Below are 27331 nucleotides of genomic sequence, written 5' to 3' on the forward strand. Positions count from 1 at the left end.
TTCATAGTTTCTTAAGGCCTCTTCATATCTGAATAAAACCCCAGGGAATCGTAAGCCCACAGGCTGAGTTTTAGCACTGTCACTATTCGCATCTCCTGGATCGATAGATATTTAGTGTGCTGACTAGGCCTTGGAAGCAGGACCCTGAGATACACCCCAGGGAAAGCCCCAAGATGTTCTTTGTATTTTTTAGCCCTGAGAGAATAACTCTTCTGCTGTGGAAGTGACATTTTTTTTGCTCAGAAATGTCACCACTTCTACCTGCTGACTGTAACTCTGGCACACTAAAATGTCTTCTGAAGTAAAATAATGAAAGTTAGGAATCCATGTAGAGCTGTTTTGTATTAATGACCATTGGTTCCTCAAAGCCTCTTCATCTGTTTTCTTATCATTATTAATAATTACTATAGTTCATTGTACCTGGCTCTTACTTAGCAAAGCTTGCAGTATAGGTGATTAGGATGGGAAAAGAAATGATGTTAGAGATTTGCTGACTGCTTTAAAGATATTTAAGAGACTTTCTGAGAGCAGAAGTCAGTTCTCCAGAGTCCTTCAGCCCTGCCTGGTAGTGAGGCTCAGTTTTCTCATATTGTTTGTGTGCTCTTTCAGGCATGTCCTCTGTTTATCTAGCTGTCCAACCACTCAGTATTGTTTGAGCTCAAAATAATGCATTGTTTGTTCCTGTTCATCATTATAATTACCTATTCATATTTACTCATAGAGTTTCAGAAAAGAAGTCGAATTTCAATGTATTACTACAGGAAAATGTATTTGTTATCAGATAGGGCTTCTGTAATGCTAGATTTTCTTTGTACATTCTGGACCTGCTGGAGTTGAAGCGGAGGCTTTCACCCTGTGAGGTACTTTGTGGCCTCTAACAAACATAAACCAAAAAAAAAGCACTACAAGGGAGCTGTAGATGGTCACCTGAGAAACATCTTTCTTCCATCCACCTGCATGCTGTTGGCTCCCGTTTTCTCTCAGCTCTGCAGAAGATCCTAGGGAAGTTACAAATGCAACGTTAAACAGGAAGCATATAAAAATTTAAAAAGCAAAACAAACTACTGAGAAATATGAGATCAGAGCTCAGCCCCCTGTTATGGGTTACTGGAATATATTATATTGGCTCTGTTACCAGTAAGATGTCCACTAATAAACACTGAGTGGAAGGTCAAGTGCAGGCCATGCTGGATGGAGCACACACCGTGCTTGTGGCTGCTGCCAGGGCTGTGAACGTGGACTTGTGGCAGTTGCTAAGGAAACAGTCTTGGAAATGGGACTGGAGTTCTTGTCAGAAGGTTGGCTGCAGAGGTGGTTTGTGCTTCAAAAGCACACAGGGCTGATACTGACAAAGGCAGCAATTGCTCAGCAATTGATTCAACCCCTGATGTGATAGCATTAAGGAGTAACACATGATGTGATCACTAAATGCCAAAGATGAGGGATTTTGCAGTTTCTTAGGGTTATTTTTTTTTTCCAGCAATTCTTTTGTGTTTTGGGGTTTTTTTGGTCTCTTGCCATCTCACTGCTTGTGAGAAACTACCAGTAATTACGCTGGATTACTCCTGTGTAGGCCTTGTTACTTTTTTGTTAGATCTGTATTTTTTTACTTAGTGTAAAAGCATGCATAGACTATCGAAGTCAGGGTTCTTCCAAGTGAGGATCCACAGCTTGAAGGAGTCTTCTTAGAAAGGTGATGTTGGTAATCCCAATCCTGTCTGTGCATTTCTTTGCCTGCACATCCTTACAAGAGACATAAGCTTTTAATACACCGAGAAATTCCTCAGAGCTGTTTGTTATTTTGCAATTACTTTGTAATTGATTTTCTTAAAAAACAATTCATAACTTGTTAAAGATCTTCCCTCCTTCCCCTCCTCACTGTTTTTCTTTAATCTCTGCCACTGCCCAGTATTTTCAGTTATAAAACCTATTTGTTTCCCATTGCTTAGGGAGATGACACTTCTGCAGAGAGAAAGAAAAAATAAGACATAATGATTTGTATTTAGTCAGATCCTCCTTGGGTATGAGTCTAATTTTTACAATGACAACTTTTATGCTACTTGCCTCTGTTTCCCCAGTTGTAAAATAGAAGCTATTTTGAATAGATCTTGTAGAACAAATGCTGTCATTGAATTCATGAATGACTGAAATTTCTGCATATATAGAAAGCAAACAAACACCTCGTTCAGTTGGGAGGAAGAAATCTAAGAACTGTCCTCTTGAAAAACAATCTCCCAACACCTGCAGTTTGTACACTCAGCAATGAAACTTCCTACTTTTTCCACCAGGGCTTGCAGCTGGGAACTCAAGAGCTGGAGGAGATGGGAAGCAAGTTTTGCCTTGCTCTGCTCATTCTGCACCTCAAATCCTTGCCCTGCAGCAAGAAGGTGATGGCTCAGGCAGCGCTACTCCTAGATCTGGAGGAAGAAATAACAATAACAGACCGGGCACAAAGGTCAGTGACAGTTTTCTTGTGATTTTCATTTTCCTCTCAAAATATTACTTGAGCATATGGATGGCACTGTCCCAGAGTAATTCATCAGCAGGAAACCGAAGTTTCAGGTGATGTTCTGTCCAGCTCATATCTCTCTGTGGAGACAATCACCTACAGGGAAGACGTTCTCCAAGTGCTATAGCACTGGGAACTAATACTGAAGATTAGTAAAGGGCTTTGATGGTATGATTTAGAAATTTTTATGCCTGATTCTGCAAGGATTCACACTGTCATTCCTCTTTTCTTCACAGCACCAATCCTACAGACATATAAAGCATAGGTTTCTGACTTTTGGTGCATGTGATGATGTCATTATCCAAACAATCACATAGGAGGTTTTTTTTTATCAAATTGAAAAATTCATTTCTTAGTTTCCTATGTTCAGTGGGATCTATGCAAGTGAGGTTGCCTCAGTGTAAGTATATGGGGAATTTGCCCTGGATGTCAGACTGTGGGATGCTTCAGCTGTAATGAAGCAGAGATGTATGTGGTCTTTCTAAACCATCCTCTTCTTAGTGCTACATGCAAGCACTTACACTTGCAGTAATGTTTTTTCAAGACAAATGGAGAAAGAAAAACTTAGCGATGTGATATGATTTGAAGCTCCCAGTGGGTTTGTTATCAAAGAGTGCTTCCAGCTTCATCAATGAAAAGCCAATTTTTCTGTTGCAGAAATGCCCCCATAATTTACAGCAAGCTTCCAGTCTTCCCCCTGCAGGAATACTTAACTGACATTAGCACCACCTGTTCCTCATGCCTGAAACCATTCTTACAAGCTTGTTCATGGTTTTTAATGTTTATGGGGAACAATGAAAAAAAGAGAACTAAAATATAGAGACATTCCTTTGGTATAGCTGTGCTCGCTTGTACATAGGAACACATAAATGAAGCAATTAGCATGTATCCTAAATGGTTTCAGTATTGTGGACAGCCATCCGACAAATTGTTGGTGTGTCATTAGAGAGAACTACTGAAGCCTGGCCAGGTAGATGGGTTTGAGATATAAATCAAAACTTGAGTTCTGAATTAGAGCTAGAAAAGCTTTTGCATGAAAACAACTTCTGGGAAGGAAAATATTGAACTTTGACTTGCCCCAAACACTGAAAATAAGCCATCTGGTCATACTGACTCCGTGAGCACTTTCTCTCATTTGTGCGGTTTCCCATTACCTTTTTCTTGGTTGATTTCATGTTAGTGAGCATTCATTTCATTTTTCCTGATGTTGTGTAGGTAATGGACCTTTACCAATATAGCAGTAAGACACTCTCCAATGACAAATACTTTTAAAGAAGTTAACAATTAAAGAAAAATCCCTTGTCTTGTAAAGCTCCCATACCATTCCAGACATGTTTGTGGTGGTTGAAAGCAAAGCACTCTGTTTTTTCAAGGTTCCCCAGCGTTAGTAACTCCATGTCATCTGGGGATGGAGTGCCACTGCTGAAAGGCAGTGTGATGGTGACTTGTTCGCTTTCACTTCACTGGGTAGAATTGCAGATTTATGGAGTTCTGATGGGTTAGGTGCGATTAGTTGGCATTTATAGTACAAGTAAACATTGCATTGTTTGCTCCTGTCTAGAGATTCGTCATACTGCAGGAGGTTTTTTGCGGGAGATCAGGAAAAGGGAGACATGGGGACCAAGGTGTTTGTAAGCATATTCTATTTTATGGTAAATAATTCATTGAAAATGATTGTGCAGTGTATTGATTCTGATTCAGAAAATTAAAATTTTGCTTCTGGGTTTCTTTGAGTCTCGCCAAGAGAATTGCATAATTTGATTTTAGTGGGAATAGGAGGCCTAGGAACCAAAGGAAGAATGCAGAATACAGAGAACACACTGCTATGGGCAGGAGAGCAGCTGTATCCAGGCCTCTCCCCCCAGCTCAGACTTTGAAATAAAATAATTCATAGACTTTTATCCATCAAAACATTTCTCTGGAGGTTGCAGTTTGGGGTACCACTCAGCCTAATCTTACTCTGTAAAGATGAACTCCAGTCTTTCTCCTTCTAGGTAGCACAAGGAGGTCACCAGAGTCTTTCTGCTTACTGGTGGTGTGTCACTACGTCAATGGAAATTACAGTCTGCTTTTTCCAAGTCTAGGAGGTTTAAGGAGCAGGAAGTAGTAATCACAAAGATGCACAGCATCCTTGAGTACTTTGTGTGCTTTCTTCTTGTGAGGATGGAAATACCCAAATTATTTTTGTACCTTTGCCAAAGCAGAGTTAAACTTGGGGCCTGCAGGTTCAACAGAGAGTGCTCTACATGGTTATGGTGTGGGATGTCTTTCTTGTGTGCTTTACACTGTGAGCAGAAGTTGTTTGAACACCTTGCAGGCAATCCCTTTGCCAGAATTCTGTACTGTGTAATGAACAGTGGGTGTTTAAGTGGGAGCCAGTGGCACCGACTGCAGCTAATGTTTGTTTCTGTTGAAGTGTATTGCAGAAAACTGTCTTGCTGACACGTCTAGAGAAGGATACGCATATGGATGTTTCCTATCAGAGCAGGATTAACAGTGTCAAAAGAAAATGAAGACTATTGCTCGACCTTGATGAAAATACAATCGTTATTTAGTTGGTAGGATTTTGTTTTGCAGAAGGCAGGCTGAAATTGCACTGACTACTACAGCTGATCAGTGAGATTCATTGCACAGTGCTTATGTTAAATACGTCCATCTAATTTTCTCAGTGTGCATTTCTGAGTGCCCATCTCTATAGTAATTTGGGTGACAGGTCAAGCCATGGAAAGAGAAGTTAATCCAGTACTGGACAGACCTGACTTCCAGATGAAATGTCTCATGGCAAAGGTACATAGATCACAAGTCAGAGGTCTCTTCTGTTATGAAACCCCTACAGTTCATGTTCTGCATTTGTGTCTTTTTTGTCATGGTGTCTGGTGTGCGTGGCATTGACTTGGCATCTCAGCATCTCCCTACAACAGCGAACATTTTCACTTGTCAGCTTTTATAAGTGGATGTGTCTTTTAATTTTCCTCTTAGAGCTCTCTCTGCTCAGGGCGTCTTGCAGCCTTACTTTTCCACTACTGCTGTGAGGAGGATGAAGGAGCAGGCTGGACCTGGCTACTGTTCTAGAATAAACTATTTGCTCTGTCAGAGTCACTAAGCAGTAAATTGAAGCAAGGTAATAGCTGCTGGGGAAGTGACTGGTGTAGTGGAGGCATCCTGGTGTGAATGGGGGATTTCTCCCACCTGATCTCATAGTGTTCAGTGTACAGTCTCCAGTGAGCCAAAGAAAGGTGTACTAAACCTTTAGTGGTCCTAACTAAATACATTTTGGAACATAAGCCAGAATTTCTTCTTGACCTCAGTCTAGCATGAACAGTAAATGAAGTCATTCACAAGCATTAACTGTGGAATAAGTTCCCAGGAGAGGCACAGTAACAAAGTAGCTGCATTTGAAAATAAGTAAAAGGGGAGTTGAATTTTCATCTCTGGGGCTCACTAACAGAACAGCAGAGTATTTCCCCCAGAGCCTGGAAATCTTTGGGCAGCATGAAGTTCATGTAAAAGCTCTTTGTCACTGGTTCTCTGAGGTCTATGTGGCAGCTGTCTCATGATCGTGCCAAAAGGTGAAGTATAAGGTAGATACATACATAAGATACATCAGAGCCTTAATGTGCGATGGCTGCAGGTACAGGGGCAGGGAAGAGCTGTTTTCTCCCTGTGTTTCACTGAAGCTCATGGGATGGATAGAAACTAAGCACATTCAGGACTTTTCCAAGCTCCACTTGGAGCTTAGTTACCAGGATAGATATTTGCCCTTCTTAAGGCTGCCTTAAAAGCCAACAGGTAACAATTGAGATTATTGCCATGAGGTGCATTGAGATCATAGGATTTCTGGATTACCTGAAAGTGCTTGACTGTTTGGAAATAGTTTAACTCTGAAATCTCTACAGTAAACTGCAAGTTCCTTACTCAGATACTCTCTTTCCACAGAAAGCTACTTCCTACTCAATGCTGTACCTTTATAAAACTGGGGAAAGTCCAGTAAAGGGACTGCCTGTCTAGTGGTTAAATCGTTCAAGGTATTAGCCAGCTTTTAATTAGCATCCAGTGCCCCTGGGACATTTATCCTTAACTCTCACACTTGTTCAGGCATCATCACCCTCACGTTGCACAAGACCTACTAAAGAACTTAGCTTGTGGGTTTTTCTTTTCACGGACTTTTTATAGGTATTTTTTTGCATCAAATAACTATTTCTCCACCAGCATGCAACAAGGCCAGTTTTAAGGACCATTCTGCCAAGGTCAAATGTCAAATATGTGGAGAGTTTCCTGCCTTTGGCAGCCCTCTTCTGAAAAACCAGGTAATGTGTCAGTTGATCATAGAGGTATTTTACTCTCTGAACTCCTAAAGATACGGTGTTGTAGATGTTGGCTTCAGAAATGTGCTTTTGCTCAAAAAGAACCACTAATTTTTGTATTTCCAGCCTCCCACCATGCCTTGCATTCAGTTCAGGCATTCGGAAGCTCTCTTCTGGGAAAATGAAATGACAGCATGTACTTCAGACATCATGTTTTTTGATAATAAGTTTCATGCCTCATTTGCTATGAAACAGTTGGGCTTTAAGTCAGTGCTGCCCAGGTAACTACACATTTTTCATGACCACAAAGAGGATGAGAAGTGACTGCTCACTTAGAACAGGTTTGAGAAAGCAAGATCATTCCCTTGTTAAAGGTGTTTTCCCCTTCTTCCTCATGTTTTGAATGGATGGCATGTTCCTTCATTCTCTTTTTGCATTTATGCCTGGGAGTGTTTTGCAAATACTGCAGCAATTGTAGCCCTTTTTTTGGGAGATGTTTCTTACATATTGAGGCAGACCCTTGCAAAGTCATTAAGTGTTTTCTGCTGACTCAGATATTATTCATCTCTTGTGTTTCTTTATAATTTCTTATGTTTCTTGAGCAGAGCCAAATTTCTCTCTGCCCCAGATGGTAAATATACCTAACTGTGATATTAATCAAAGGCAGAATGCTTAATCACTACCGTGGCCCTCTGTCCAGATGTAATCTTTTCATCTTCCATGCAATGAGCAGTTAAAATGGTCGGTGAGTGAATGGCAAATCCAATAATTGACAAGAAGGATTTGTAGATCGTTTGGAACTGTGCTTGCTCTTCTCCTATACTGCATTGATGCACCATCACAATCCTGGATAGTATTGAACTGTTGGATTTCCCATCTCTTCTCTGTAATGCATCCTCCCCTGATTATGGCTGTGCAAGCAACCCCACTCATCTTTTAAGCTATTTGGCCAAAATGCCATTTGGATCAGAATAGAGCGAAGCAGACCCAAAAGTGGGAAGTTCAAACAGCAGAAGAACAAAGAAGGAGCGTGGCATGTTGATTTCAGTTCAGGCATCTTTATCTTTGAACAGCAGAAATACGGCATGAGAATTCTGTACAGTGATGGCAAATGGCTCCTTTGCTTTCTGGTTTGCGTCGTTTTGTGCTTACAGGTGAATGTGGGTTTCATTCATTGTTACAGTTCATTCATTCATTGTTACAGTTTTTTTGTTTTGTTTTTGTTTTTTAATTATACGAACTGGAAGAAATTTCAGCTGGAGTGTTTGAGTGCAAGGCAATGCTTCACCCTCCCAAACGCCCCCATCTCCTTGCAGTTCCAGCAGGCTCGGCATCTGGTCCACTGGGGCAGGCTGGATGGTTGGACTCTGGGGAGTCCTCTGACACATGCATGAAGATGAAAGCCCTCTTTCATCATTTTGTGAATCTAATTCCCTGGAAAATGTCAGCAGGAATTATCTAGCAGTTTTGATTCAGATTTCTGTTTGATTGAATGTTCGTTTTTCTTTAAGTAAAGATTTGGAACATTTTTAACCTTGATCATCTGTAGACATTAAATATCTTGTGGCAGCTTTCAGAAGAAGAAGTTGTTTATTGATTCCATTTTTTAGCTTAGTCACAGGTTGTACTGCTAGTAAAGGAATTTGAAGTTTCTACTGCTTTGTGAACATCTATGAATATTTCTGTAGTTGGATGCCTGAGGAAAAAGGGCATGGTGATGGTGATTGGATTTATCCAATAAGCCAAGTGTCACGTTTGCCACACTGTGTCACGTTAGTGGCATAGAACATGGGGCAAAAGGAGCTAATGTATTTCATGTAACTCTTCAAGGCACATCTAACAGTAACGGAGCGTGTCAGCTATGAGAACAGCTGAAGACAGGTTCCGGAGTGGACTCACATTACTGTAAGGAGTCAGAATCAGTTTATGACTACCAGGAGGTATTGCTCAAATACTCTAAATGTATACTTTTCAGTGATCTTTCATACAGATGCTGCAAAAGAGGAATATCTTCTTGCTGTCCAAGGTCTGACCTAAAATCTTGATGCGCTGCTACTGAGCAGAAACACCTCTGATTTTGGATTTAGATCTATTACAAGGTTCAGACTTTACTGTCAGTATATGTATTGATAATCGTGTTTTCTAAATAAGAACATGAACTTTCTTCCATCCCTCCCTCTCTTCATCCTTCTCATCCAGCACTCTTCAGCATCTCTCCTTTGTTAGTGGGAGAATACAAGCCCAATGAATTCTTTGGAGGTTCAGCCAAGCAATGCAGTCTATAATTAATGTATTTGGTATTCAGAAGGCTTTTATGTAGCTGTGCACAGGTGAGCCACTGTAATTCAGCAACTTTTCATTAACACTTTCTGGAGCTGTCCCTATTTTCCTCCTATTGATTTTTATTATTATTATGAAATAACCTTGGGAGCTGCACAGCTTTTGTTGATTGTTATCAAATACCAGCCCCAGCCTATCTCAGGCTGGGAACAATTATTCATGCTTATTTCAGAGGTAATTCATTTATCTTTTAATAGCTAATAATAGCAATTTAAACAGCAGCAGGAAGGAATGAGAGAAAAAGAGCAAATGGCAGAAAAAGGAATCACAGAAGGACTGCACGCTATCATATCTGAGGTTATTCAGATTACTGTACACGTACAGATCTGACTGGAGTACCAATAATGAACTTGTATATATCCAGCAGAACAAATGGGCTCTGCATTGCCCTTTCTGTGAGGCACATTGCTACTGTCTGGTATTAGACATTTTCGTATTGATCAGGAGCATCTGTATTTCTGTAGTGCAGCCCTTTTCCCTTAAAATCTAACTGGAAATATAAAAGTTATTGGGTCCCTTCACGTGCTGGGATAGAAATACAGCGCTGATTGCTTCAGAAGTAATTAATGAAGTTATGAAATATCCCCCAAAAGACTGGATTATGAGGGATGTGCACTTCCCTGAGATGACCTTTATAGACCAGGGTAGCACTGACCATGGAACAGGATAGAATCTTTTCTAGAAGGCACAAAGGATAATGAAGGGATTGATCTTTTTAGACTTCTGGTCATTTTGAATGCTGCAAGATGTGACATTTTGGATTGACCATGGATTGGGTGTTTAAGAGGCAGTGTTGGGGAACTCCATGTAACATTATTGTGGAGCTAGGTGGATTGCTTTCCCACACATTACTAGCATCAAAGCCTTGCAGTCCTGCACGGTATTGATGGTGACAGTGTTACACGTGTTGCTGCTGTTTAAAATGAAGGTCTCCTGTCATGGGCAAAATATGATAGAAGGGGCTGAAACCTCAGTAAAACCACCATGTTTTCCTCAGGTCAGAATATTATACGTATTTAAGTTTCTCAGACAATAAGAGCAAAGGAAAACATAGTGGTTCTGATGTAATGACACTCCTAGGCAAGTTGTGTCCCTGTCTCTGCATTCTTTCTCTGCAGAGGGAACACACGAGATTTGTGCTTTCGAGGCAAACAGCTTATTGCAGGTTTTGGTCTGATGCCCAGCCTGCAAATGAGTGTCTGACCAGGCCACTTGTACCATGGTGACAGTATACAACTTCTATCTAGGAGCATATCAAAAATCTATGCAAGACAAATGAAAGACTGAACAGTTATAGGGATAGAAAAGACAGATAAATTCATAATTAAAGCTGTCGAGTGCAGTAAAAGGAACATTTCACTTGGAACGAAAGCGGGTGGGCGAACAAAGTGTCATATTTGGAGGTGAAAGTTGGCACTTGAACAGCATTTTTAAAGTACTCCAAAGCCACCTCCACTGACATCTCAGCTCTATTGTATATCCTGTCAGAGGCTCCGGCTGTGCAGTGTATTGTGGCTGTGACTCACGCGCAGCCCCTGCTGCTTGCTGCCATATGAGATATTAGAAAGACGGGCATGGCAGGGCTGTTGTGTGAGACATGAGGTGAATACGTGCAGGTTGGTGTTTTCAGACCCAGCGCACACGTGTACCGATGCACATGAACACGTATGCGTAGAAGTATAAACATGTAAGCCAGTTGCTGTAGCCTCTGACGATTCATTATATTGCCTCAGAAATAGTGGGGACTCATTAAAATATATAGGTTTAACTTGATGTTAGCAGGAAGATTTGTAAGAATTAGGCCCGGCCTGTAGAGATGTGTTGATGAAGATCATATGAAGTTAATACTTCACATGGATCTTCATAGGGGGTTGGAACTTGATGATCCTTGAGGTCCCTTCCAACCCAAGCCATTCTGTGGTTCTGTGAATACTTAACATCTGCAAAACAGAAAAAAATTCAAGCCTAAAAGCTCAAATCCATTTCCCATGAATATTGGGAAAGTTCACTCGCAAGATGAGGGACCCGTGCCTCTTTGGCCATGGCCAGTCTGTAGATATCAGTAGTGCAGGCTGAGCAAAGACAACATGCCAAGCACTGACCACCACCAGAGCAGAAAGGAGAAGCAGGCTCTGAACAGTGTAGGAGGAAAGAAGAAAAACAGCTGTTTACAGCTGTTAGGGCATATTCTCTCCGTATTTTCCCCTTTGATGCAGTTAGAGTTCCTTGCTGAATACGTCTCTCAATCCTGCTTCTGTTTATTCTTGGTAAAACTTGTGTTTTTCAGATGGATGTAAAGCTAATTTCTGGAAGAATGAGTTTCATTTTTAAAGAAACAGAAGTAGGCTTTGTGGTTACACTTTCAACTACATCCTTAACCATTTAAAAGTACATTACCAGCAGCTTTATTTATGGCATATTATTCACCAGTTAAACTATAATGGCTTCCTATTAGCATTAACAGCTAGTTACTACCTTAAATCCCTGTTTTGGAAAGAGTTAGAGGATTTGAAGTTTGGAGGAAGAGTAAGCAGTGGAAGCAACTGAATTCAAGAAGAGCTATCAGGGCAGTATCATTAGAAATAAAGAATAAAAGGAGGAATAGAAAGCATCTATTCTCAATCTATTCCTGTCTAATCAGTTTGTTCTCTCTGGGCTGCTCAACAAGTTTTTACATCATACTCTGTACTTCAGAATTGTTTCTGAAGATGCCATTCTACAGTATCTTCCATAAAGCATCAGCATCTCATTAAAAGATAAAAGTCCGATGCATTCAAATAGCAAGCAAGCTTCCAAATACCAAAATAATGTTTGATCTCCTTTGAACTGCAGGGGGCAGCCAAGAATTTGGGTAAAGTACTGCTACCTGGATTCATCTTGTCAGGCTTTCCATAGCATTAATACTTATTTTTCATTGTAGCACATAACCTGTACTTTCATCTTTAAATATGTGAATTGTGAGACAGGATCCATTGTAGTATGTCCAGCCAGTCAGGCATCCTTCATGACAGTGCTGAGCATTAGAGATTTCAGAGAGATGCAAGAAATTGCCATCATGGACAATTACAAACTATCCCCACCCTGTAGGGAAATGCCTTTCTATCTTCAGGCAGTTATTTATTTATACTGAGAAATGTGACAAATTATAGCCTTTCCCAGCAATTATAATAAGAATAATCCTTTCTAATGAAATGTTGCAATGTTCTCTGTAGAAGTGATTAATGCTTTTGAATCTTTCCCTGGTCCTGACTGCACCCTGCTATCTCTTGAGTTTTATAGATCAGCTGTGTGTTGCTCAGAAAGTGTTTCCTTTCATCAGCTGGGCTGATGCAACTGCACCTTTGCAAATGCATTTTTGTCCTCTGCTGTAAGAGAGAATAATTGGGAGTACCCAAATTGCCAGTTATTCTGTAAACAGTGATCGCGTCTCTTCTTGTGCATCTGGTCATGAAAGATGTTCATATTATCTGGCCTTCCTATTGCTCTAATGACTTTTATCACCTTCTCTGGAGCCCTCCCTATTGATGTACTCAGGCGTACGGTCTGATTTTTGTGTGGTCCTGTGTGGAGCCAGGAATTGGACTCAGTGAACTCTATGGGTCTCTTCCAAATCGTGTTGTTCTGTGATTGTACGTATTATCCTTTAGCATGTAGGAAGACAGGAATTCAAGATGGTTTCGATAGAGAAAGCATAGCAATTCTTAAAATCAGTTTTGTGATATTTTCCACATTGTTGTCTGCGGGCCTTGCAGTTGAAGCTTATTGGAGAAACCATTTTATCTTTAAGTAATTATCTTGGAAGATTACTGGTCACAGAGAGGTATTGTGAAGGAAACCAGAGACTCTCGGGTGAAAGTGCATGCCCATAAGAAATTACGTCACTTTTTAGATTTCAGTGTTATGTCTGACTTGACAGTTTTTACCTAATTAGTCCAGAATGGTCAAAATAGAAGAGAGAGAGATGAGTGGATGAGGAAGTCATGCTGGCAGCTTGTGGGCAGCACAAATAGTGAGCAAGACAGAGGGTCCCTGTAAGAAGCTGGGACCTAAGGTCCCTTCCTGCTTTCATGGAAGTGATTCTCAAAACTGCCTTAGTTTCAAGAATTTTATATTATTTTTTTTAAAATTATTTTTTTAATGGATCTGCAAAGAATGAATTAGGCTGAAAAATTGGTTGGTTCCTTTGACAATGTCTCTGAGACGTCTTTGCCATTTTCAAGGAGGAGCAGATTGGAGACATGAGACTTAGAAGCAAAACTTCTGTTCACTTTTCTCTCTCTCTCTCTCTCTCTCTTTAAAATCACACCCAAGCTCTTTTTGTGCAAATGTACTGCTCAGGATCAAAGTCTGTGCTCCAAGTGGAGAAAGTGTCTGGGGAATAAGGCCTGAAAGCTAAGCCTGTAATACTGCTCCTGCTGGCCATACACCAGTCTGCTTGGGAAATCTAGTCATGCATGGCCCAACACCTGGAGATACAGAGAAACTGGGAGCAGAGTACTCAGCATCCCTGCATGACTTTTGATCTTTGTTCTCGTTGCTAGCTCATGTCCTTCTTTTGGTTGTGGTCCATCAGGAGTTTATTCCCACCAGTGTCAGATATCTGAAAGGCTGTTCTGTAATGCAGCATCGACTAATTCCTCAGGCTTCTCAGAAATGTAGTGCTCTGGTGCATGGGCTGGGGTTTATCAGAAAGGGGGTAATGGATAGGCTCACTACATGTCTCTGCTTTTTTGGAGTATTTTTCCTCATTTCTGGCATTTCCATCTCCTTACAGAGAGGCTCTGAGTAAACGGCTGTTGGGGAAGGATCAATAGAAAGATGCTCTCTGAAACATCTGAGATTATTTCCCCTGCAGGTGTGACAGGAACAGCCTTGCAAACAGGATACTTCTTTGCCTTGTGGTGCTTTTCTGCCTCTACTGCATCTCTTGTGAGGTGCTGGGTTTGCATGCTAAGAAAGCTACAGATAGCACAGCCTAAACAAGGTGACTCTCAAAGAGCAGTGTCCTTGATCCATCATTAAAAATGTCCTCGACACGATGTGCCATCAGAAGGAAGGCTTGCGATGCTAATCACCGGCAGCATTTCTTCTTCTATGGATGTTACACAGCCTCAAAACATTTTTGTTTAATTCATGGGGGAAGGAAGCTCTTTTGGTTTTGCTTCTCTTTACTTTTCTTTTTCTTTTTCTTTTTTTTAAATGCTTCCCTGAAGGCTGCATGAGAGCTGTGGGGTAGGAATGCAATTGCGGGAAGGTAACCTTTCCCATCCCTCATCTCTCAAGAGATGCATGCAACAGCAAGATACATGTAAATCCATCAGAGCTGTTAGTGTGGCTTAATGCTAACAGATGTAAAGCATTAAAGGAAATAAACGGCCTAGCCCTGAATGGGATCCAGAGGTATAAAGCTGCAGCCGTGTGCTCACTCCCCATGTTATTCCAGGTAGTTATTAATCGTTCAGCTTTCCTAAGAAAATATCAGCCTTACTGCTGCTTTCTTTCATGTTTGTACACTACTAGCAGTAATGCAGGTTGGTTTTGGTTTGGTTTGTTGTTCTTTTATTAGTTTAAACAGCAGATTATGTTTTTTTCAATGATGAGGACTTCATTCTAAGATTTAGATGCTGAAAGAGAAACTGTTACCTCAGCAGGCAGGTAAACAGGCCAAATTCCCTTTTTTTTCCCAAGAGTACTGAAGGTGGAGGTAGACAGAGAAGTCTGTGTATTCTCCAGTCAAGATCTTCTCTTCCACACCAGTAAAATATTTTTGGAAGTATATCAGGGAGCCTCAGAACTTCAGGAGTAACAAAACCCAGACCTCTGTTATGTTTCCCTCAACAGATTTTATCTTCTTGGAGTTTGGGCTTGGCTGTTTATCTGATCCTTTACATCCGAATGACATTCCTATAGAGTTTGCAGCCTTGCTGTTCTTTCCTCTCTGTCAGATGTATAGTTGATGTAACTGGGCAGAATTTTCAACTAATCTACAGCCTTTACTCCATCTTTTCTTACATAGTAGCATGATGTGCCTGCAGAATTTCCCTACCTCCTCCCACCTTACTGTTCTAGAAATCACTTGGCTCAGAAAATAAAAGCATGGAGCCATTTGCCCTTGTTTAGTGCCCTACTGATGGGTCAGAAGTGGAGATTAATAGGATAGGAAGTGTGTTTCTACTCTGCAGTCAGTAAAGGAAATTCACTGGAACTAAATTAATCATGAAACGGACACAAAGAGGAGAATAGATTAGCAGGGAATTAACTCATTAATTAGATTCATACCGAAGTTCAGAAGAGGCTTTCCTTCAAGATAACAACCGAGTTCAAAGATCAGCAAGGGCTGATCATGGGAGGCAGGCACACCATTTTCTTTGTGAACTCTGTCAGGTTTTACTTTAGCCCCACATCTGGCTGGTTATTATAGGATGTCAGACATGCTGCTGGCAGGAATTCAGCAGCTGGCAAAGCCTAACCACTTAGTGCCCAGCGATGGAGGCGATTATCAGCCCGTTCAGATCCCTGGGCTCTGGATCCTGATGTTGGCATAAATGCAGGAGCCCTCTCTGTTGTGCCACTTGACTATTTTCAGAGCTCCATCACAAGTCCTAGAATGAACAGCAACAGCTTGTTGGAGAATGGGTTTATTTCCAGCGTTAGGGTGAGCAGAAACCACTGCAAGCTTAAGAAAGGTAAAGTGCTAAAGCACTGTCCTGTGTGCTGCACTTCTCAGGACTCCCAGCTCCCCATTTTTGCTCAAATTCACAACGGTAGGGTAGGCTAGGTATGTCACTGCATGTTTCTGAGGAGATGGGGGTTGTCTGCAGTCTTCTCACTGTTCTGTTAGGACACTTCTCTACTGGGAAACTTATGAGAGAAGTGAAGAGTTGTCTGCAGTTACCTCTGTGCTGCACAAAGCCTCTGCCAGCTCCCTTCAGGCTCTGCGTAGCCCTTGGGGCAAGGCTGCTGCTGCTCACATGCCAGAAGGCCCCATTACCGAGTTGTGCTGTAACAAATGGCACCCTGCTGCACTGTGGAGCTGGTGAGAAGCATGGAGAAACAGATTTCTAACGCACTCTTAATGAACTAACAAACCAGTGCTAAACACGAGAGCAGATCCATGTGAGAAAGGCCCCCTGCCTTCTGACTTAAGCTTTCGCTCCCTTTGCTTTTGCTGCCTCACAGCATGAATGCAATCAAGCCATATTCAGGAACATCTGAGCTGTGTATTTGCCACTTAGGACTTTCTGGGTAGTGAAGTTTCCACATTGTTTATTTAGAGTTAAGTGTTCTGCTGGGTCTCTTATCACTTTCAGTAAATAACAACTGTCCTCTAAATTCTTCAGGCTGATTACCGAGACTGACAATCTGTGTGTTTTGAGTTGCTGAGCTGTATTAATCTCTAATATACCCTGGTCTGCGGATGGAAAGGGTAATGTATTGAGGATGTCACAAGAGGTAAAAGCCAAAGGACTTAGTCTTCTTGGGAATGTGAAGTGCTTTGGTTGTGACATGAATAAATCTCCCAGCAATAGCAGTGCTATTTCTGTTGGGAATAAAGATGTAAGAGGAGTCTGTCTTTTAATCCAACTTGTTAGAGATTTTATAGCACCAGAGCTAATTCATTTCTAGAAAAGAGGTGGCAGACTTTACTTTTACCTGCCTGTAGTTTGCCATGATAAAGTTTATTCTGCTTGCTTTATGGTGGAGTTGATATGAATCTCATCCCCAAAAGAAAAATCATACTGCAATTATAAGTTAAATAGGGAAAGCTATCTTAAAGGGGGGTGGAGATGAGGCAGAAGAGAAGGGATAGTTTATGGCTGTCATCTGTTCTTTGTATTGTAAAGTCTAACCTTCTTCCTATCGGTGTGAGAACTGAAAATGTATCTATTAAAACCCTACTGAATAACAACTACCTGCAGCCTTTCCTAAAATGCAGGTAGGAAAGTGAAGGGAGGGATCAGGCCCATGGACTGTATAAAATGCAATCCAGAATTTATACTGAGATAATTCAGTCCTCTGTAATCCATACCAGACTGATGAAATATTGACTTGTACTCTGAATGTGACCCGAGGCAACTGAAGACTTTGCTATGCTTAGGACCAGAACAGTTAAGAATGCAGAGTACACATTCAGTCAACAAAGCATTTCATCTTTGTGCTTTTAATACAGAAAAATGCTTTGCTGCTTCTTTTGTTTCCTTCCTTCAGTCACAACAAAGGAGTGCTATAAGTGGCCCCAGAGAAACAAAGCCTGGAATAGAAAAGGGATTTAGGGAGAAGAGATCAGATGAAATTGGTGAGAGAAAGAATTCCCAATAGGGTGTTCCCAGCTCAACCTTCTGAAGGGAAGCCCTGTGCTCCTGATCCGTTATGATTCACTTGGCAGCTCTGCCCAGATGGTCTCTCCCCTTCATCTACACTTCTATAAACTAAGACCCAGTGATAACAGCCCTGCCAAACCTGGTCGCTGCTGATAAAATGTACACAGCTTTCAGTAATCTATTTGTTCCTAACGGTTCGTCAATGAAGGCTTGTTCTAATTCCCTTAATTTGGATCATCTCTGGAGTTTTTGTGAGGAGGAGTGAGTTTGCAAGGACTGACCTGTAATCCTCCTAGGTTTAGCAGTACCGTAGGCAAGTTTTATTCAAGCTTTCATTTTATACTGCCTAATTCAATTGGTGCATATTGATACAGGATTATACTTTCTCATCTTTTTGTTTTCTGACCTTACAGTGATTTTGTTTTAAATACTGCTGTCTCCAGTAGTGATTGATTTTCCAGTCTTGGGTATCTTACCAATGCATCTCATTCCCAATGAAAGTCATCCTGCGCTGTTCTAGCAGACACGTCCTCTAACTGTCCAGTTGCTCCCTTGCCTCTGCTCTGCCACTTAATGTTGGAATTATTGCTCCTATATTTCAGTTGTGGTTGCATAAAATTAGGATGCTAATGGCTGGCAGCGATCTCCACAGGTCATCTTTTTTCTTCAACTTCAACTGCATCATTTCTGTTATGTTAGACTAAGTTTTCTGTTAAGATCTCTAATAATGGGATTACCAGACTCTGTAAGTAATCTGATCCAGCTCTTACAACTCTCATGTTTAGAGCATGTTTTCCAGCTGTCTGTCTTAAGTCCTATCTTGCCATAGGAAGTCCTTGCCAAGTATTTTTTTTCGCCCTACCCAGACTAGCCATAGGAAGAGGCTTATTTGCTTTTCAGTGATGTCCTCTGGATCTTTTTCAGTTGAGACAAGTCTGCCTGTGAATTGCTTCCTGAGACTGGAAACAGAATTCTAGCAGAGATTAACAGTGCAGAGAGAACAGATTAATTTGTGTGTCTTGCCAGTTAACTTTTTTTTTTTTTTAATACCCAGCCAGAATTGTACCTGCACTTTTGTTACAAAAAAGAGTGGCAGGCTCAGATTCGACTTGCAGTCTTCAATAGTGCAGAATGTTGTTGTTGTTTTCCAGTAGAAATGCTACCTTGTCATTGCTTCTCATTCATGTGTTTGCAGCATTGATTATTCCTGCCTAGTTGTAGTAACTTGTAGTTGACCCTATTGAATTGCAGCTGTTTACTTCAGGCTGCTTTTCCAGTTTGTCAAAACGATTTTGAATTCTAATGCAAACTTGTCTTACATTGGTTTCATCTGCAAATCAAATTAACATACTTTCTATTTCATCTAAATCTTTAATGAAAATATTGAATTGTACCAATTCCATGACTAGGTCCTGCAGAAGATCATTTAGTACAGCTATGCATTTTGACAGCAAGACTGAGAACTACTTTCAGAGTACTTTTTCTAAGCAATTTTTACGAGAGCTGCTCTGAAAGTAAAGCCTCCTATTTTACTATGTTGGTTCAGGATGTCAGGGGCAGATATTGGTGGTATGGCAGTTGAGTTTGAACTTTCCCACCAGGATTCCTTTCCATTTTGTTGCTGTGTGACAGATGGCAGCAGAGGGGAGGTCTGGCAAAATGGCGGCTGTCATGGAAGTGAATTTCTCCGTGCAGAAAAAATGGCTCCCATTGACATTCACTGATGTTTGCTGGACGTTTACAGTGACCAATCAGTGGATGTGAGTACAGTGAGGCACTGAGTGGTACGTTTCAGCACTGGTGACAGTGATGTGAAAGACAAACTGTGTTCCAGACGTGCAGCCTCTTGTTCAGTGCTGGTGAAAATACATAGCTAATGATAGAGCCTGAGTTGAGAAACAGTGTTTAATAGCTTTTTACTGCATCGAACAGTGTTACTGTGCTCTTTGTATTTACAGTGGTGTCCATGGAAATAAATAGGACGCATTATTTTTGGAGCAATCTACAAATATTCATCCTTTTATAGTCCATCTAGACCATGCTGCTTGTCTGGCCTGAGAATATAGTAAAGTTTTGGAAACTGTCTCTTGGCATCTTGTCCACTCTGTTTCCTTGACACTTCTCACAGAGGTAAATTAGAATCATTAATAATAATAATTTGTTCCTGATAAAGGTGTGTTGAATGATACCCGTCTCTTTTCTCCTAACTTCTTCTAAACTGTTTCTTTCTTCTGAGGAACTGGAGTTAAGCTGACAGGTCTGTCGTTTTTCGTCTCCTCCTTTTTTTCTGTCTTCAAAAGAAGTCTGTACATTGTATCTGTTATCTACTTCATCACCAGCTTTCCTAAATTCTAAAAAAATAATCGTTAACAGCTTTGAGATTGATTGAGTCAGTTCCTTAGAAATGCAGTAGAAGTATAGCAGATTCAGCTCATTTGGAGAGATCTAAGCTATGTAACTTCTCTACCTTATTCCTTTTATATTCTAGGCCTTTTTTTTTTTACTTCTTTGTTAGTTCTTAACAACGTTAATTCATCATAGTTGACCTTTTTATGAAAACTGATGCAAAATGTCTCTTTGCAGCCTTATCAGTAGGATTTGCTTTTCTGATGAGGAGCAAACTAGCATTTACTATGCTGTTTTTTGCTACTAATAAATTTAAAGAATTGCATCCTTTTCTGTGTTATTTTTGCCAGTCATCTCACTTTGTGCCTTCATTTCTCCACCTTTACTCCTAGGTGTTCTTTCTGTACATTTGTACTCATTCATATTAAACAATCTATTTTAATCTTTTTCTGTGTATTTTTGTGACACATTTACAGTCAACAAAGAGCTTGTGATGTGACCAGGTTGGTCTCCTAACCCTTGTTTATTTGTAGTAACATAATTAGTGTTTATATTCTTCATATATATTTTCCCCAGTAATTGACAGTTCTTCTTAGGACTCTTAGAAGAAGATTTTCAAGAATTCTCATTTATATACCCATCCACCCTCCCATCCCCACCTCCATTGAGTTCTGTGGAAGATTTTCATAAGGCCTTGTCCACTTGAACTTACTCTTCTGCTAAGTTTTGGTGGAGCTCTTCCATGGCATCACTCTTTGTAAGGCCAAAATGCTTCTGAAATGTGTGTTGTCTTTCTCTTCTGACACTGCTTACAAGGAAAAGATGAACTTTAATGCTAGAGAACTGCATGTCCTGTGCTGGGTTGACAAGGTCTTTAGAAGTGAGAAAAGCTGATTGGTATCAGGGTTCGTTTCTTCTGAAGGAAACAGAGTTTCTGCTAAAAGTCAGCTTTACCTGGAAATCATACTTGTAGTCAAGCAATTTACAGCCACGTTATTCTATCAAAACATAGCTCAAACACAAATTACAAATTTCATCACAGTTATGAAATGACAAGCAAAATCTTTTCTCATTTTTATCTAAAGACTTTGGCTTTATCTCTCAATCTGCAAGTTCTATTTCCCAAAGCATCTTCTTTCTTTGAAGGTATTGGCAGTAGATTCTGATCAATCGAAGGTATTAAAAGTAGATTGGAGATAAATTCCAGTGTATTGACATTACTTTAGTCTGGCTACTGCTCTATAATAACCCAGAACTGGCCTAGTGAATCATCTGATTATACTAGCTGGATACCTGATGACTCTAAACTCAGGCTTTCAGATCTCTTGCTTGGGTACCTTTTGTTCACCTTGTGGAATCTGGGGGGATCCAAGAAGTTCAATAGCTTTGACACTGGTCAGTGTCAGCAAGTAAGAAAGGTTGTGTTTTTCTTCTTTGTCACTGAGGGGGAGGTAATTATCTCATTTATTAATAATCAATCTCTAATTCATGCCGGAGTGAGGGTTGTCAGTTACACTGCTATGTTTTTTTGTTGTAATATCTTACTGGTTCTACGTTTCAAGTATTTAAAATTTTCTTCGTGAGTTTCTGGTATTCTGTACACCCAGAGCCTAGCCATGGTACATTCAGATGCAAGCAGCTTTACTGAAAGACCTTCATGCCTGATCCCACTGGTGATATAGGAAGATATTGCTTTTGTCACAGCACTCATTTGCTTACTTTCCTTAATCACCATGCAAGCACTGTCAGCAAATCTGTCTCCTACTCTAATTGGGATTTCAGAGAAACACCTTGACATACAAGGCAGTGCTCTGTCTCTTATTCCCTAACCTGCCCATTCTGAGCAAGCAGAACACCTTCATATCCATATGCTACTCGGGAATTATCCTCTTGGCTGCCTCCAAAAAACAATTTCTTTCCTATCCAACAGTCTGTCCTTTCCAGAGTTCTTTAACGTAGGAACTGTTCATAAACACTATGCTGAAAATGTAAGTACTGATGCCCCTCTATGCCTGCCTCCCTCACTTCTGGTGCCAATGAAACTTAAGTTTAGAGCAGAACATTGAGTGTTTCATTGCTTTCTGAGAGTAATTGTAGCAAGAAGACTTGACACCTGTGATGGGTCATGGAGCATCCTGTATCTACAAAGCCTGCTTGTTCTCTCCAATGAATACGTCTTACTGCCCGTAAAAATCCTGTTTTAGCATACTCTGTACAAACTCTTCTGATTGAAAGATCCAACCTCTTCTGTGTGTACATATGGATTGGGTATGTTTAGGTGTGAGAGTGTGCGTGCTGCATGCCTCAGTGTTGTGTATTATCTGTTTTTCCTAGTGATTATTATCTGAACATTGAAATATGTAGCTGTATGCTGTTGGGTGTTTGTGTCCTCTAATTGCAGCAGCTTCTAGTTCATAGTGATTTCTATTTCTGTAGAAAACTGACCATGCCATAAGGTAGAAAGCATGTTGTGCAATTGTATATGATAGGGCAGACACTAGTGAACACTAAGGACAGCTCTTATCTGGGATTTGGAAAAGCACAGAAGAATACAAAACGATGAATAAATATATAAAAGGGAGAAATTGGGACGAAAAGTAAATATGGCAGTACACGGTGGCCATACCTGCATTTTACTTCAGTCTTACATCTGAACAAGAAATGTTTATGAGACAACTTCAAGGACAAACTGTTTGATGCTAGTTTCCAAATTCCTTACTAAGAGCCCTTATGTAAAACCTCAAGTTCAATCTTCCAACTCTGAAATATTCAATGTGCTTCTGTATTTCAAGTTCTCATTAAAGTTTTGGATGCTAAGGAACTCAGTAGCTCAAATCCTTGATGTTTAGTAGTTTCACCAACAATTTCATAGCTGCTGAGTGGCAGCTGTATCCTCAGAGATGCACAGCATCTGTTGTGCAGCTTTACTTCTCCCAGACTGACCATGCACAAAGTTGCATTGCTTTCACTCATATATGTACAGAATGACATATATAGGGTATGGTTTTGCATACATCCATTGAATTCTTCAGTTAAAGCAGCAGTATTTAAAGCCATGCAGCTAATTTCTGACACAAATCCCAAATGTTTTGCCTTCCTTACTTCCAGATTAAAGAAGAACAAGTGTATTTAATTCATGCCACTTGTGGTGATGTTCATTTATGTGGAATTCTGTAGGCCAGGGCATGTTCTTTCCAGTTGTGCTTAGCTCAAATGCAGTGAAACTGCATTAGAAGAAAGAAAAACAGTAGGAGTGAATGCCATGAATTAATTCTGTACCTGAAGAACTGATAAGCTCTCCTGTGTTTACAGACTTAGAGGTGAAGATGAGGAAAAAGGGGCTTATTCAGAACTTACTGAATATAATATGAGTCTTTCTATTGACTTCAGTGAGTTTTAGATCAGACTCCGAGTGCACAGTACATGAGAGAATGCTATCCTAAGCAAGGAAATTTAAATCCTTTCATATTTTATTTTCACTGCTTTTGTATCTAATCCTGTCTAGTATCTATTTTCTTTTTTTTTTCCTTTTTTTTTTTTTTTTTTTTTTTTTTTTTTGAGCAAAAAGTGCTCTGATGTCTCGTGTGCAACCTGGAGAATAATAATTATTTCTAACATGCAGCCTTTAAGCTGAATGTTAGGAGGAAGGGGAAGATAACAGGAAAGACAGACAAGTAATTTTCATGGGATCTCATTCTTTAAACCTTCAAGGAAATAGTGGACACATTGTCTAAAAGCAAAGAATAACATTAGAAAATACAGAAAATAGAAAGGAGAAGACAAAAGAAAAGAAATACGAAAGAAGAGCGAGATTCTTTTCCATGGATTTCTCTTTTCTCTCCTCCATTGCTCCTCTACTCACAATAGGTTTCCTAAGATCTGATGACTCTCTATGGGATAAGGTTAGATATGAAGTACATCAATACTTTGGAAATAGACTTTTTAAATTGCAAGGTACACTGGATATTGTAGGAAGAAAGCTTGTTTAATTTCACAACTGATGAATGAGATTCTTCAGCCTTTGTGTACTCCAAACTAATTTAAAGGTTGAACTTTTACATAAATCAAAGAGGGCCACTCATGGGCTTGGCAATGAATGTGGAGATAAGAGAGAACTGCATCTGGGAAATGAGGAATGATTTGAAAAAATGGGAGATAACGCAACTGAAGACTGACTGTGTTAGAAGAGTTATTTGACAACCCTAAACTAGAATTGCACTACATGCTCCAAATTCACACTGGCATGCATTGATTACACTTAGGCATCATCCTGTCCCTGAAAGCACAATGGGGACTCTGATTCATTTTGAACACTATGCTGTTCTTAGGGCTGTATTCCTAGTGAGGGAACAAAAAGCAGATCCAGTAGTGCTGAGAAACAAGGCATTGGTTGCTCTACTGAGTTACTGCTGAGTATGTGAGAACCTGCCTTCTTTGCCCTGCATATATATGTTTGGAGGAAATGACTGCAACTCAGAAGAATAAATTTCCACCATTTTAATGTTGTTAACATCATTATTACTTGTATGATCCGCCCAGCTTTTTAGTGCTTTGGCTGGATGTGAGCTAGGATAGAGGCAACTGGTAGCCCAAGCTATTGAGCAGTCATGGGAGGAAAATGAAGAGCTTGTTATTGCCTGCATTCTTCCTTTTCATAGCCAGGTTTCTCCAACAATGAAACAGACATCCTCCATAAGTTACTGTATATGCAGGAAATAGAAAAAAAATCAGTCTTACATCCAGATTTTCAAATGGAAAGATGTAAAGATTGAAGAACAAACCATTACTCATTATAGTTATTCTGAGCATATGGGTCATTTCAAAAGGAACAGTTTAAATGTGAAACAGTGATGGTGGGCAGCATTTGATAACAGCCTGTGTCCAAGGTCCTGAAAAACAGTAAATTAATGCATGTCCATGTTCTGGAGTCAGAAATGAAACTATGACATTGTTCCTTTCCTGAGATTCTGAGGTTTAGAAAGGCCTATTTGGTGAATTAAACAATTTCCTTCTTCTCAACTGGTCATAATGTTTTGCTTCAGCTTTATGGAAGTATGTCTATATGCTAACTCTGATAGAAGCTTGAAAGATATGGATTTTAGTCCATTTGGGGATTTTGGTACAATTCAGGTAGGACCACTCATTCTTGACTAACATTTATCCAGATTAATGTAGATGAAATTGATCTCTTCCCTACCTTAGCTAAATCACCTAGCATACTTGTTGGTAAGTGTCATAGAGAGATGATCGATGTCCTCCCAGATGCAGATGGGCTATGCAGAATGAAGATAAGAAAGATTTTCTTGCCTGATTTTCAAAGATGGAAGATTGGTGCAAATAGAAAAAGCAGACAAACAGGAAAGGATCTTTCTCAGTGTCCAGCTGCCATATTTTTATGTCTCGTCTTTTGTAAAGAAATGAAAATTGCAAGAAAGATTAAGAATATGCCTCTTTTTCCATGAAAGGACTGTGTGAAGGGAAGTAGTTTGTTAGAGATTCTCTGAATACCTCCCTATATATGAAGTGGCAAGCACTTGAAATCTCTTAGTGTCAGCCATGCTACAACTTTCTTGTTCTCAACAAATGGAACCTCCCTAAAGAATAATTGTAGTTAAGCGAAAAGCCTTTTTTTTTTTTTTCTTACTGCCATTCTTCTCCACCCAAGGCAGGGAAAATGCATTTGGCACCCTGAGATCACCAAACTATTAAAACAGAAGCAAAGACATAGAAATCGTCTGCCCTCATCCTGCCCAGAATGTTTCTTTAATTTTGTACTTTGCTTACAGTCTGACCATACCGGTATTGAACTTCCAGTGAAATTAAGCTACTGCAACTTGGCTTCTAATTAGATTAAAGCTGCAATGCAAGATATCTTTAGAGTCCTCTTAGAATAGGTGGGCAACATGGAAAATGTGACAGCAATGTAAGTAAGAAATAGAGAGATAGACAAGTATGCCTGAAAAAAAATAGGGGCAAGCTCCTGCCCGTGGAGAAATATACTCTGCTTTGTGCAGTGAGCCTCCAAGTCCTGACCCTTCTCAACTTCTACTTAAGAAAGGACAACTATCAATTTTCAAGGACATACCAAAAGCAGCTGAATCCTGTATTTTATCACCTTTGTGGGCAATTTTCCAATCTTGCTGCTGTATTTACTCATGATGGCTGAATCCAGAGAACAGAAAAATAGTGCAGCACTCATTCACAATTTGAACCACACACAATTCAGTGCCTACGAACCCTGTTTTATGAAGGCAGTTGAGATTTATTGCTTCAGTGTAAAAGGTAATGAATTAGCCAAATATATAGGTAGAATATTGCCATTTGTGGAATTAGAATTTGTTCTGGTTTATATTGTATTCTGTGTGGGTATGTCTAAGCTTTAGCATCCTGGCAGTATCCCAGTTCGGTGCTGGCATGTATCACCTGCTCCCATTTTTGTTTGCATAAATCCATGAGTAAGGGCTAGAAAGAAGCCACATTCTGTATCTGAAGAGTGACAGATCTGGAAGTGTGGTGGACAACAAGAAATGCACCTGTCATCTGGTCTTTCTGCAGCATCTGTTGTTAAGAGCTAAGGGAGGGTTTCAATCAGCTGAAATTATTTTTATTTTTGCTTCTAGGATAGCTGTTTTATCATGTATGGCAAAGACTTGAATGAATATGGAAACTCATCCTTCTAAGTGCCAGGAAACTCTTTTATCACATTACCTGTAAAAACATGGTTTGACTAGCAAGAATCTGATTTATATAGGATTTAGGGAAGCAGAAAATTATCAGTAAATATATATATATTTCTTTTCTACTTGAAAGTAACATGGCTTTAGACTGCTTCTTTGACCCTTCTGTGATAAGAAACAAAACCAGCTAGCTGCAGAGCAAAGTTAAAATGCCTTATATATATATATTTTTTTTTTACTGACATAGAGCTTCTGATTAGAGTCGTGAAGGTTCTTACTGTGGTTTTACACTATAGATGCCCCATCCTTGATCTTTTGCCTATGAAAAACTGATGGAAAAATTCCACTTGTCAGAGGTAAGAAGTTGACACTCTTGTGACTTTTATTGCAGTTGCACTGAAGTAAGAGTAGGGATGGTGGAAACAGCCTTGACAAAGAAGAAGTATCAGGCAAAGTGCAGGTGACAGTGCAATTTATCACATGGCTGTGAAATGTATTAGCTGCCTATCACCCTCAGTTATGTAAAACAAAGAGAGAAAGAATTGATTAAACTATGACCTCTTCCATCTACCAGCTGTCATTTTAGTTGTTGTGACAGAGGCTAGTGTGTAGTCATTAAATGCACAGACTCAGTTTCAGGTTTGAGCACTATATTAATGTAGTCTGTTGTGCGATACCTTTTTCTATGAGGAAAGTTCTCTTATGTGTACATCACCACTCTGGAGTTAGGTGCCCATCCCTCACAGAGGTCTGGTGGATCCCTGTAAGGTAACTCACTCAACTTCCTCTTTTGGCCATAGCCTTTGTACTCCTGTCATTGACTCAAGATCTTTG

General features: G+C 40.1%; 1 protein-coding gene across 1 annotated transcript in view; it reads left to right on the plus strand.

Annotated features, from left to right (window-relative positions):
- Positions 1-27331, plus strand: part of AGBL1 (AGBL carboxypeptidase 1) — a gene marked incomplete at both ends in the record, with an annotated part of 267987 nt that overhangs the window by 179288 nt on the left and 61368 nt on the right. Inside the window, one exon of the mRNA XM_079540867.1 lies at positions 2289-2455. Coding sequence (XP_079396993.1) covers positions 2289-2455 — 167 coding nt within the window. The remainder of the gene's footprint in view (positions 1-2288; positions 2456-27331) is intronic.

The sequence above is a fragment of the Tetrao urogallus genome (genome assembly GCF_951394365.1).
Source record: "Tetrao urogallus genome assembly, chromosome: 11".
In the NCBI taxonomy this organism is placed as follows: Eukaryota; Metazoa; Chordata; class Aves; order Galliformes; family Phasianidae; genus Tetrao; species Tetrao urogallus.